Genomic DNA, 12,219 nt, shown 5'->3' with positions numbered 1-12,219 from the left:
AAAGTGCTATATGGTTTCAATTAATTCCCATGGCCTGTGAGGATTTTGAGAAATGCATGCTTTCTTCTTTCCTTGTTGCCAAGGTTGTTTGAGTCCAGTCCTCTTCCAAATGTATGTCTGCACCTGTTCCTATTCTCACTATTGCTCTGTTGTCTACTGAAATTCTGATTGAACAGAAATGTTGGGTGCTCTTGGCTATGCCTCTTCCTGGGGTGTGCAGCAACCTTTTCTCCCCTGCCGGCAGGATAATGGATGAATGGAAAGAGAACGTGTAGATGCAGTCTACAAATTGGACAGGAATACAAGCATATAGCTCCAAGATAAGAACATGATCTTATCCTCAGAGAAGAAAAAAAAAGTCACTATTACCCTGGCATTTCACTTAGCTTGTGTATGATGGGAAAAAATAACTTATTAATACACATTTTTATTCTACAGGTTGGGGCAAGTAAGGGATTACCCTAAACGGTCTGGGCTCATCTGTTCAATTTGATTCTGCCTACCTCTCATGAGGAGAGGTATAAATGGCTCCTCCTTCCAACCCATCTAACATCAGTCCAAGGAAGAAAAATTAATAAGTCTAGGACAGGCTAGCCCAAAAAAGAGGGAATACAGGAAAGTGTGTGTTTGTGTGTAGGTATGAATAGTGGTGGGCAGAAGGTAGATCTCCAGATGTTTTTGACTTTGACTCCGAAAAGCCCCTGCCAGCATGGCCAATAGAATACTGGGAATTGAAGTCCCAAACATCTGGAGATCTACTTTCTGCCCACCTCTGTCCTACAGGAAGTCCAGCTCCCATAGAGGCATCCAGCACCTTTAGCCACAAAGAAAGGGGGAGCAACAGAATATGTTCTGGCATTGGCGGAAAGGTGGGACACTTGTCTTCAGGTTGTGTTGAGGAGGATTTTGGTCTGAAAGTGCTGCTCTGACTGCTGCTGTAGTCTTAGGGTGTTTGAGCATTTACTCTGAACTACAGATGAAGAGGTAAAAAGACACACCTAACAAGAACTCAGGTCCCTCAAAACAACTGTGCTCCCTGATGTTGTCACTACTGGGAATGGAAGAGCAGGATTTTGTTCCAGTGCCACCTCTATTCATAAGCAAGGTGGAAGAGGATACAGGGCTGGTCCTACGATTTAGGCAGATTCAGATTGAGAGAGCTGCCTCAGGTGGCAGATGCTGGGGGGGGGGGGACCAGTGAAAAGGTGTTGGAGGACAGAGCTGCTTGTGCTATGTGGCTTGCCCTGAGCCCTTTAAGTTCGCCTGCTGTGCTCCAGTGCAGTGGAGTATGCTGTCCGATTGGCAGCATTGGTGGAAGATTCAACTGCCAGTCTGTTTGCCTTTTCTACATGGAATGGGAGAGAGGGTGCCATCTTGTTCTTCATTTCAGGCAGCAAATGTCTTGGGCCAGCCCTGGGGGGATGCTTGTCAACTAGAGTTCCTGCCTCCTTCTTACCTAAACAGCCCACACGCTAGCAATTATAATGGCTCTGGGGACCTGTCACCTTAAGGTAACCAGCTAATCAGCTTCTCTAATAATGTGTCCAGGCACATGCCCAATGCTTGTTGATTCCAGGAAGTCCACATTGGCTGTGCTGCCTCCTGGAACCCAGACACAGACCATTTCAGAGGAAATGCCAAGATGGGGGAGAATGCTCTCTTTTAGGGATCTATTGGGTGAAATGTCAGGTAACCTGGACTTCTCCAGGAGCCACAGAGTAAAAGCCTAGGGCCCTGGGAGAGTAAACAGATAGAGGTATACAGATAGGTATAGGTATATATGAGGTATACAGATAGAGAACAAACAACATTATTTCAATCCCAAGAGGAAAAAAACAGCAGTTGAGCACAGGAAACAGACATTCTTTTCAGCTGTCACCCTTGATGAAGCTCTTCAATCCCACGGTGACTGGCCATGTTTAAAACACTCCTGACTTTCCTCTTTTCATTAGCCTTTATTGCTTCTTTTTAATCTCCTACTTAACTCAGGCATGTGGACAGTCGCTTGGAAACACGGGAAAGTCTAAGTGTCTACATCTCCCAGTGATGAATGTGACAGAATGAATAAAGCTGGAATGACTGCAATGCAGGTTCAGGTTGTCAGTGATGCATCAACATATTATTCGTTCATTTTATCTAAAATTAATTGAGCAAAAATAAGGTACCAAGAAAAATGTCACCAAAAGTATGTACCCTTTTTGGATATACAACCTCCTATTTCTGTTACTATTACTATTGCCTTTTTCTTCTGTCATCCACTGTGTTCTGTATGCAAAAGTCACTCCTTGGGCCTACATAGATTTAAGCCCTTTGGGTCATAGACTGCAATTCGTGGGTAGGTGGGATACGCTACTTAACAAACATCCTCAATAAAATTACCATTTAAGTAAGAACAGGGGGAGAAATTGTGGAGATGGGTTAATGGATCTGGAATGAAATCTAGTTTCCCACTGTAGAACTGCAAAGCTAGATTTGATTCATAAACTTACTAGAATGGCTTAGCTATTATGAGGAGAGGAAGAACCAGAACTAGAATTTTGTACCATCTAGAATTAACTACAATTAAAAAATCTACTCTAGAGGTACTTTTGGAAGAACATATGCCATCTTTCAGTCTTCCAGACTGATTAGGACATAGGATCTGGTCTACTCAAGTGAAAGGACAATTGTACTTACAATGATCAGCAAGATAAAGTAGATGAAGTTGTAGAATGAATGAGCATCCATCACATAGTACATGATCTCTACCCACCCTTCCAAAGTGATCACCTGTAAGAAGAGAAAAAGAGAATTTGGAAAATGTCAGTAATTAAAGAAATACAAGAAGTTTGAGTGACCAAGTTTATTCTGTGCATTACTTTGCCAGCAAGGGATGTCCCAAAACAATAACAGCAAACAAACCAACAACAAACCAACCTTGTAAGTCAGGGGTGGGGAGTGTTTTCAGCCAGAGGTTAATTGCAAAATGGGAAAAGTCTCAAGGGCCACATTTAATCTATGGCTGGAACCAACTGTGATATTACCATTTTAAGCATACTCAGAAGTAAGCAGGACAAGGCTTCTGCATGTCTACTCAGAAGTAAGCAGGACTGAATCACTCAGCAGCACTTTCAAATAGCATTGTCTACTTATAAGTAAATGGGTCTGCCTGCCTACAAAATGCACACTTCAGTTCTGTGCAACAGCTCAATTCTTTGCAGGGAATTTAAAGGTTAATTGCCTTTAGATACCCTTTTATCTCTGATCAGTGCCTGGAGATAACAGCAAAAAATGTGCAGGTGATGGGGAACCCCTGCAGGTGGGAGGCTCCCTGTCCCTGCTGTAAATCCTAACAGATCACTAAGTAATACTCCTCTGACCTGGGGCCTGTCTTCATGGGTGATTTGCTGCAGATTGGGTCCATTTGGAGGTCCTTTGTGCCACATGCCATCATAGCCTGTCTGCAGCCACCCCAGAGTTTACCTGTGGGGAAGCTGCATTTTTGCAGAGTACTTTTACTGTGTTGTTTGTCTTTAATTTGGCTCCTGTGCAGTTAAGCTGCTGTGTGCTCATCCCTCCGTTTTAAATTTGGTATGATCAGGCGTTCCTAGGGCTGTGTCTTTCACCTGGCCGTGACCTTGGTAACCTAGGGAACTAGAGTAACTAGCTTGCCTTTCCAACTCATCAAAGCACTAGAGCGCTCTTCCATGTCTTCAGAATCACCCTGCACTTCCTTTTTGCCAGCGGGAGTAACTAGCCTCCATTTCCCAGCCTGTCCCCATTGCGAGCTGTGATGATGTGCTTCTTTGGTGCTTGTGTTACTTCTCTGCTTCTCTGTATGGAGGGAAAGGGCTGGTTGGAGTTGCCTCCTGCTGGTGCTGGTGCCTCTGCCCACCCTCTCCTCCCTCTTCTGCATTCTTTCGTTTTCACTGTATCAATACATTGAAATACCAGGGCTGCAGTCTCCCACTTCTGGCTGCCTCTTCTCACTAGATAGCTAGTACTTGAAACAGTGCAGCTCTGATTTTCTCAGTGGGAAAAAGATGCTACAGATTCTGAATGGAGAGAAAGCAGGCAACAGAGGCTGCAGACTGAGAATGGGTGAAGCAGTTAGATCGCTGTATCTAACCCTGGAAAAGGAGAAAGTGGGTGGAGGTCTAACTCCCTGGCTGTTGGCTGGAATTGGGTGAAATTATGCTGCTGGAGTGCTCTCACAAGAACCTTCAGATGCTGTCGGGGATAATAATGCAGTAACTGGGGGGAGCCTGGACAGGGATGGGAAACAGGCCTCTCTCATTGGTTGAGCAGCATCTGCTGGGTTGGTGATGTTCAGTTCTACTCTCTCCCACTAAACTAAACCCGGAAATATGTTGCTTTCAAGTGCTGTGTGACTCGTGAAAAGTGGATTTTTAAGGTATGGTACACTTGGCTTCTCTTGCTTCGTGCATCCCTGACTGACCAAAGCTGATTCATAGAATCATAGAAGAGTAGGGTTGGAAGGGGCCTACAAGGCCATCGAGTCCAACCCCCTGCTCAATGCAGGAATCCAAGTCAGAGCATCCCCGACAGATGGCTGTCCAGCCTCAGATTCCATGAAAATCTGGATAATACTTCAACATGCTCCTCATTCTGTTGCTGTGAAGACCCCTTCCCCGGGGCTAGCAGGGCAGTATCTTTTCCCTATGGCATGAATGGAGGGATGGGTAGCTTTGCTGTTGTGGAAAACAGCTGGATTCTCTGGATTTGAATCTCAATTACATTTAGCTACATGATCCAACCAAAGTTAAGCATTTCTAAGTAAGTCCTACTGATTTAAAGGGGAGATATTTAAGCACGTCCTCAACTCCCCCAGTGAAATCAATGAGTGAATGCTGAATGTTAGTCCAGTCATGCTTTTAAATTCTAGATCACTTTAGATGTGAAACGAAGTACTTAAAAGATTTAGTGTGCATTCCCATGTCCACCTTACTAAGTACTCATAGCGAATGGCTTGTGTTTTAGGTGGAAATGTAAACCATATAGACAGTAAAACAAGTAAATATGTAAACAGTGGCAGTTCTCTCCAAAACATTTCAGATGCTTTAATAGCACAACAGTTAAGAGTTGCAGAAATTTAATCATCAAAAGAGTGGGGGAGTATCAGAAGTTATACACCAGGGGCAGGCAACCTTTTTTGGCTTGTGAGCAAATTTGGCAATTTGAGAAGCTGTCGTGGGCAAAATTGACTCCCAAAGGAGGTGTGGCTAGTCACAAAGGACATATAAACTGCCCAGATGGCTGTATACAGTGTAACAGCTGGGTTCTGACTCACAACAAACTAAACAACCCGTTTGAACCCACAGTTCAGTGCCTTTTTCTTTCCCCCCTTTTTTCTGGATGGCTGGGAGTGCTGCAGTTGACAGCCTCAGTTTGCAGCTACCTGCCATCTTCCTAAGAATGTCTCTGAGCCCCATCATGTAGCATTCATGGGAAAGGAAGATGACAGCAGCTGGAGGCCCTCACTTTGCTTTGAAGCAATCCCAGCTGCCAGTAAGAAAACGTGTTAATTAGCAAAAAAGTGAGAGGGGCAGGGCGCCTTGGTGAGCACCAAGACAGGTTTCTGGGGGTACAGTGGTGCTCACGGACACCACATTCCCTACCCCTGTTATTCACTAATATCCTCATAGTTGAAATCAATGGGTGAATTTACACATTCAGTTTAAGTGATAACTGTGGTGAATGGTATATATGGATGAAAACCATGGCTGAATTACAACTGACCGCTAAGGAAAATATTCAAGGTGATAAAATGTATTAGTCTACGATGACTGACAGACACATTTTCAAGTTACTGTACTTAAGTTCAGTTTCTAGTTCATCCTATTCCAAAGACTTCTGAGTAACAAGATGTTTAAAAAATTCAGCTTAAAGTTAGATTAAAACCCTTGCAATGAGAAAGATGCTAAAGCCCCACACCCCTCCCCGTGCAAGCCTTCCCCCAAAGTGGTATGTTGCTATAAGGTGTTTGGGGACTTCAACTAGGAACTCTGGCATCAGAGACTAGACAAATTATATCTCAATGAACTGAGGGCATTATCAGCCTAATCTCTGATATGCTGCAGGACCATGCATATGGCCAGAACTGGAACTGTAGCTCTTCAGTCCAACCAGGACCATGTGACTTGAGGAACCGATAGGGACATGGCTGGCTTTATATAATTTCTGCTCTAAGCTGTGTTTCTCAGTCTGAGCAACTCATCAGGTGGAGTAACAGCACAGATTGTCTCACCTTGCCTCAGTTGGTACCTAACCTCCAGCCTGTCTTTGACGACATTCCTGACTCTGGCACTTTGGTTCTTTTCTGCCCAAACCAGCACCCGAGACTACTAGCCCATCTTTTGACCACATATCTCTCTGCCACTGGCCCTTGGTCCTTGTTTGCCTGATCTGGTGTCTGACCTCCAGCCTGTCGTGACCACTTGACCCTCACTTACTTTTGCCAGCTGTAATTGTCACAAATTTTGCCTGCTGGCCTGACAGTTGTGCTGTCATCACATGAATAACACAACAAATGCACAAACACATCCAAATATTTCAATAAAGGACCAGCAAATCACTGCTGAGATGTTGTGCAGGCCTGATGTACAGAATTAGCATCAGGTCCTAGACATCCCAACTCCGTTTACCTGAAATATAACAATCCATGCATAGCCAATGTTGTCGAAGTTGATAGCCCCTTTGTGTGGATTGGCATTGCCTGTACGACACTCGTTGTAATACTGGTTCCAGTTGACGCACATGCCACTGACATTGAACTCCTGTCTGACAGAGGTGTAGTAGTAATAGTCATCCTTGTCCAAACAGCATTCATGGCCCCGCTCTTTCAATGGTGGGATCTCGTGACAGCCCATGATGCCATTATCTCCTGTCAGCGAACATATGAAGGGCATTTCATCGTCCTCCTCAGGTTGATAATAGGGAGGAAGGGTGACGTTACCTTGTCTGAGAGGACAGAAAGAACACACTAATGAAATTGTTATGGCAAACATTAGAGTTAATAATATCTGCGGAGACTGGGAGTACCACTTGATCATAATAGCTTTCCAACCATCTATTACAGCAGAAGAAGAGAAGGTTGCTTATTAACCCATTTGCAGGATCCTGTTCAAGTCACATTTTTACAGAAAACAAGCTGTAGGTTTGCATGTTCCTTCCTCCTCACATAATGTTCTGTTTAGGTACAAACACAGTTTGCTGTCATTGCTGACAATTTGCTGTTTAAAGCCCTAAACGGTTTAGGACCAGTCTGGTCTACTTAAAAGAGTCCCTTCTCCCATATGTTCCAGCCCAATTGGTAAGACCATCTTCAGAGGCTCTTCTCTGGGAGCTACTGTCCACAATGGTGTAATGGGTGGCTACCTGGGAAAGAGCCTTCTCTGTAGTGGCCCCCTGTCTGTGGAATGCCCTTCCCAGGGAGATCTGCTTGGCGTCCTTGCTATATACATTTAGATGCCAGTTTAAGACCTTCCTCTTCCAGCAGGCATTTAAGCTTTAATCTGTTGCTCCAATTATTAACTTTACTGCTTGCTGTTTAGTCTTTTAAACATTTTAATATTTTGAAAGTTTCATTGCTGTATTTATTGTTTCTGGTTGTTCTTTTATTGTTGTTTTGGGTGTTTTTAAATTGTAAATCGCCCAAAGAGCATCTGCTAGTTGAGTGGTATACCAATGTAAAAAAAATTAATAAAGAACATCTCCTGATAATGTGTTCAGCTGAATGACTGAAGAATGCGGGAAGTGCAGGGGATGGACCCAACATACATAAGGTTGCTGGGGGCAGGGCTAGCATGCACAAGGCTCCTCCCCCCCATGTGCTAATCTTGAACTCCTGAACAGGGTTTGGGTTTCTGACTGTGGTTTGGAAGGCAAATGCTAATCATGGTTTGCCTACTCGGGTGTCATGGCAAATGGTGGTTAGTGCCGAGCAGGCAATGGAGAGGGAAACAGCAAGAGACAGTGGGGGAAAGGGAGGGAGCAAGACAGTGGCTCATTCAAGATGACCCAAGCCATGGTTTGGAGGATCATCTGAATTGAGCTACAAGCCCCAAGCCAAATCCAATTGGGAAAAATATTTTGCGAAAGGCCACAGTAAGAGTGCAAATTTTAAATCAATTTTTCTCCCGCAAGCAATATACTTTTCACATAGTTAGAACTAAAATAGACAGCAGATGCATGCCTCATACAGCAAATGGGTAATCTGGTGCTATGCCAGTGTATGGAATCATTTAACAGTGTATGGAATCATATTTCCTAACATCTGACAGCAATGCTTCCCATAATATTGAATCCAAACTTAAAACTGTAGAAGTAAATCCACAGAAATCAAGACTGGTAAAAATTAAAATGGAATGAATAGACTTAAGACATGACAGCACTATTTTAAACAACAGGCTCACCCTCTGTAACTCTAATACAGTACTATGGGATGTTTCACCCATTATATTTTTCAGATGTATGCCAAGTGCACCACTGAAAATGTAATGTGAATGCAACAAATAAATATTTGTTAATTGCATATTAAGCTGCTTTGAGAGAGCTTTGTTCTGAAAGGCAGCATAGAAATACCAGAAATACATAAATATGTTTTGAAAACATGTATCATGTATACTCCCTAGGCAGGCAGGATGGGCTGCAGTTCTTGCTCTGTATTGTGTGAAATAGTCTTGAGGTTGAACTATAACTTTTTAACTGCACATCTCTACCATAAACGATACTCACATTGTCTGAAATTACAGAGCAGAAGGATTACAACTCTGTAGGGCCTTAGTAGTGGGGCTGGTGCCAATAGTCAGGTGATCTAGGCAGCCAACCAGAGGCCTTAACACTGCCCTCCTCTAGGTAGTTGTCAGCCCGGTTGGCATGACACCTGTTTGAACAGCAGGGGGCAATTTGGGGGAGCATGTAGGAGGTTGCTAAGCAACATCTGAAATGGAGGAGAGCATGGGTGGTTAATATGCATATAATGGGTAATTCCAATCAAATACCCAGTTTGGTAGTGATTATCATTCAAATTAAAAATGGCTGTTTCTGCAGTAACCATTTTGACAACAGTTTTTTTAAAAAAAATCCGTTGGAAGCGAAAACGTATGTTTATCATTGCTTAGAAAACGGCAGCAGTGCCCCTTTCAAATGTAAATATCCCAGGGGGAGGAGGGGAGATGTGTGTGCCCCTGGAAGGTCGCTCAATAGGTCCCTCCAAATCCTGGCTACATGTCAGTTGAGTGTGGAGTGGAGAAAGGAGTTAAAGGGGATCCAATATATGCCAATGTCATTAGAACATAGGCAGCTGCCTTATACTGACTCAGACCATTGGTCCATCTAGCCCAATATTGTCAACACTGACTGGCAGTGGCTCTCCAAGGTTTCAGGCAGGAGTTTTTCTTCCCCTACCTGGAAATGCCAGGGATTGAACATGGGAACTTCTGCATGCAAAGCAGGTGCTCAACCACAGAGCCACAGTGTCCAGCTAGTCCACCCCCTTCCTCTTTCCTTGATATGGCCTCTTCCGTTCACCCTTTCTGCAACACTGTATATGAGGCTGGCAGGACACTGGGTAAAGTTGGTTACTGGAAGCAGCAGCCACCTATGCCAATATGGGGCACCTTCACAGGATAAAATGCTGCCACATATTACAGCCATTTACCCTTTGGATATGGTTGAAGCAGGGCACATTGTTTTATGTTTTTCTTTAAGTCTGCAACAAAGAGGTCACATGAATGCAGCTTCACAGATATTTCAGAAGTAATGTGAATTGGCTCTAGATTACACACATGATAAATATAGAGCTAATCTGGGCCAAAGGATTGGGTAGAATTAATAATGGCTTGCTGAGGCTACTTGACTTTTCTTTTTCTTTTTTAAAACATTTTGATTTGACTATAATGAGGCTTTAAATTGCTGGTTTGTATCTTATAACTGTTAATTTGTTTTAATGTTGTTTCAGTGGGCTGAATCTTGGCATTATTTGTTAGCTGGTTTGAATATTTTTAAATAGAAAAGTGAAACAGAAATGCTTTGAAATAAAATAAAGAAATAAAGTGAGCTCTCAGAAATGATACTGTTTAGACCTCTTCTGGAGTTCCGGGAACTTCACTTTAAGGATATAGATAAACTGGAATGAGTTCAGAGGAGGGCATCAAAGATGGCCAGGGTATGGAAAACAAGTCTTCAGAGGAAAGATGGAAGGAACTGGGTTTTATCCTGGAGAAGAGATGTTTGAGGCGGGGACATGGCAGTAGTCTTCAAATCCCTGAAGGGCTATCACATAGAACTCAGAAGAGGGCAAATATGTATTCTGTGCTGCTCCAGAGTGCAGGACTAGGTCTAATGGGCTTACGTTTACTAGGTCCAATGGGCTTAAGTTTGTGGAGCCCTCTGCCACTTTGTCTAACATGGAAAGCCACCCTCTGGAAGTCTCTCCTTTCATAGGAGACAAATGGCCCCCCAAAATGGGTGGGGGGCATTTTTGGCCCAGCACTACTTAGGTTATAGGGGGATAGATTTTGGCTGAACACAGGAGAAATGTCTTACTGGTTAGAGCAGTTCAAAACTAGAATGGGTCATCTGGGGTGATGGGCTCTCCCTCACCTGGGGACTTTAAGCAGAGGCTGGACAGCCATTTATTGCTCTATCTCTGAATTTCCTGCATGAAACAGGGCATTGGACAAGAGGACCTACAACAGGGATGAGCTGTAGTTCAGTGGTAGACCACCTGCTTTGCATACAAAAGGTCCCAGGTTCAATCCTCAGCATCTCCATATAGGGCTGAGAAATTTTCTGCCTGAAAGTGAAACCCTGAACAGCCGTTGCCAGTCAGTGTCCTCAGTACTGGGCTAGATGAACCAAGGGTCGGACTCAGGATAAGGCAGCTTCCTATGTTCCTATGTAAGACCCCCTCTAACTCTGTGATGCTATGCTAGCTTTTGGGATGTCCACGTAGTACAACAGTGGCTCCAATACCCCCACATGTCCTTTTAAGAGGCAGATGGGACTTTCAGGAGTTGTACATAAGGAACTGAAAGTTTGAAAAAAACATAAACTGAAATGCTAGGGTTTTGGACTAGCTCAATAACAAAGGAAATAAAAAAGGGAGGAGAGAGACTTCACAAACAGAAAAGGGGATGATGGAGTCATCTTCCAATCACTCACATTGTCAAGTTCTCTTCCATGAAGCAGCGGTTTCTCAGTAGACCAGCCCACAGCTGCACTCCGATGATGCCAAAGATGAAGAAGACAAAGAAACAGAGAAGCAGAACATTCCCCAGCATGGGTAGGGTGTCCAAGAGCAAATTCACCAGGATTCGCATGCCTGCAAGAGGGACCAGGGCCAGGAAGGTAGAGAGGGACAGATCATGGCATAGGAGCAGGGATGGTGATGGAGAAAAGAAAAAGGGAAATGGGAGGAAAGACCAGAAGTAGTGGGGAAAGCAAGGAGAAGACATTATAGGAAGAAATCCTGGGTCAATAAAAAAGGGAGGCAGCTAGAAAACTCCATACAGTTTTGGAGCTTTGAATTAGGATGAACAATAGCACATTTAGGACATGATCCTATTGATTGTGCTCTCAATGTTTGTAAGCCCCCAAACTTACAGTCATCCTTTGTAGGGCAGGAGGAGCCGTGGAGGTGAACTTTGCCTCCCTCTCCTCCCACACTGCATTTTTTGCTAGATGGGCTTTTTTTTTTTTGCGTGTGAAGGAGGATGGTAGAGGCTCAGGACAGCTTGTATTCTGGCCTCTCCTGTCTCATCCCCTTCCTGGCCACTGAAACACCCCCTTCCCCCACTCCGGAGGTCAAGTTCCTGACCTTGGAGGGAGCAGCATGGTTCTTTCCACACCAGCTGTGAGGGGGAGCGTTGTCTCCTACCTCAGAGGGAGGACTCCAAATGATTCTATGCCCCTCAGATGCTGTCTAGGGGCCACAGGATTTCTGCTTTAGTCTAATGGTTAATCCAGGTCTGATTAACCAAGCTATGTGTATTCTTATTCTAATGTATTATTCTTATAATATCTAAGTTATATGAGGCACTTTCCAAAAGTCCACTTTCTGCAGATAGAGGCACTTTCTCCTCTGGGGCTGCCATTGTTGTATATTTTCTTAATTTTAACATTTCAAAATCCAAAGATAACCCCTACTTCACATCCCCAAAACCAAACCAAACCTATTTTGAGCTAAAATACATTCTTCATAAGGGAAATAGTTCA

General features: G+C 43.9%; 1 protein-coding gene across 2 annotated transcripts in view; it reads right to left on the bottom strand.

Moving 5' to 3' along the window:
- The window catches only part of CACNA1I (calcium voltage-gated channel subunit alpha1 I), a 384,553-nt gene that overhangs the window by 121,638 nt on the left and 250,696 nt on the right, over positions 1-12,219 (bottom strand). For both annotated transcript variants that reach the window (XM_084811754.1, XM_084811755.1), the window contains 3 exons: positions 11,167-11,326; positions 6,645-6,960; positions 2,677-2,769 (listed from right to left, as the gene is read on the bottom strand). In XM_084811754.1, the coding sequence (XP_084667880.1) occupies positions 2,677-2,769; positions 6,645-6,960; positions 11,167-11,326 (569 nt within the window). The remainder of the gene's footprint in view (positions 1-2,676; positions 2,770-6,644; positions 6,961-11,166; positions 11,327-12,219) is intronic.

This window comes from Heloderma suspectum, chromosome 7 (genome assembly GCF_057233095.1).
Source record: "Heloderma suspectum isolate Gila_16-S chromosome 7, 16-S_ref, whole genome shotgun sequence".
NCBI lineage: Eukaryota > Metazoa > Chordata > Lepidosauria > Squamata > Helodermatidae > Heloderma > Heloderma suspectum.
This window is presented reverse-complemented; position numbering and strand designations above follow the sequence as displayed.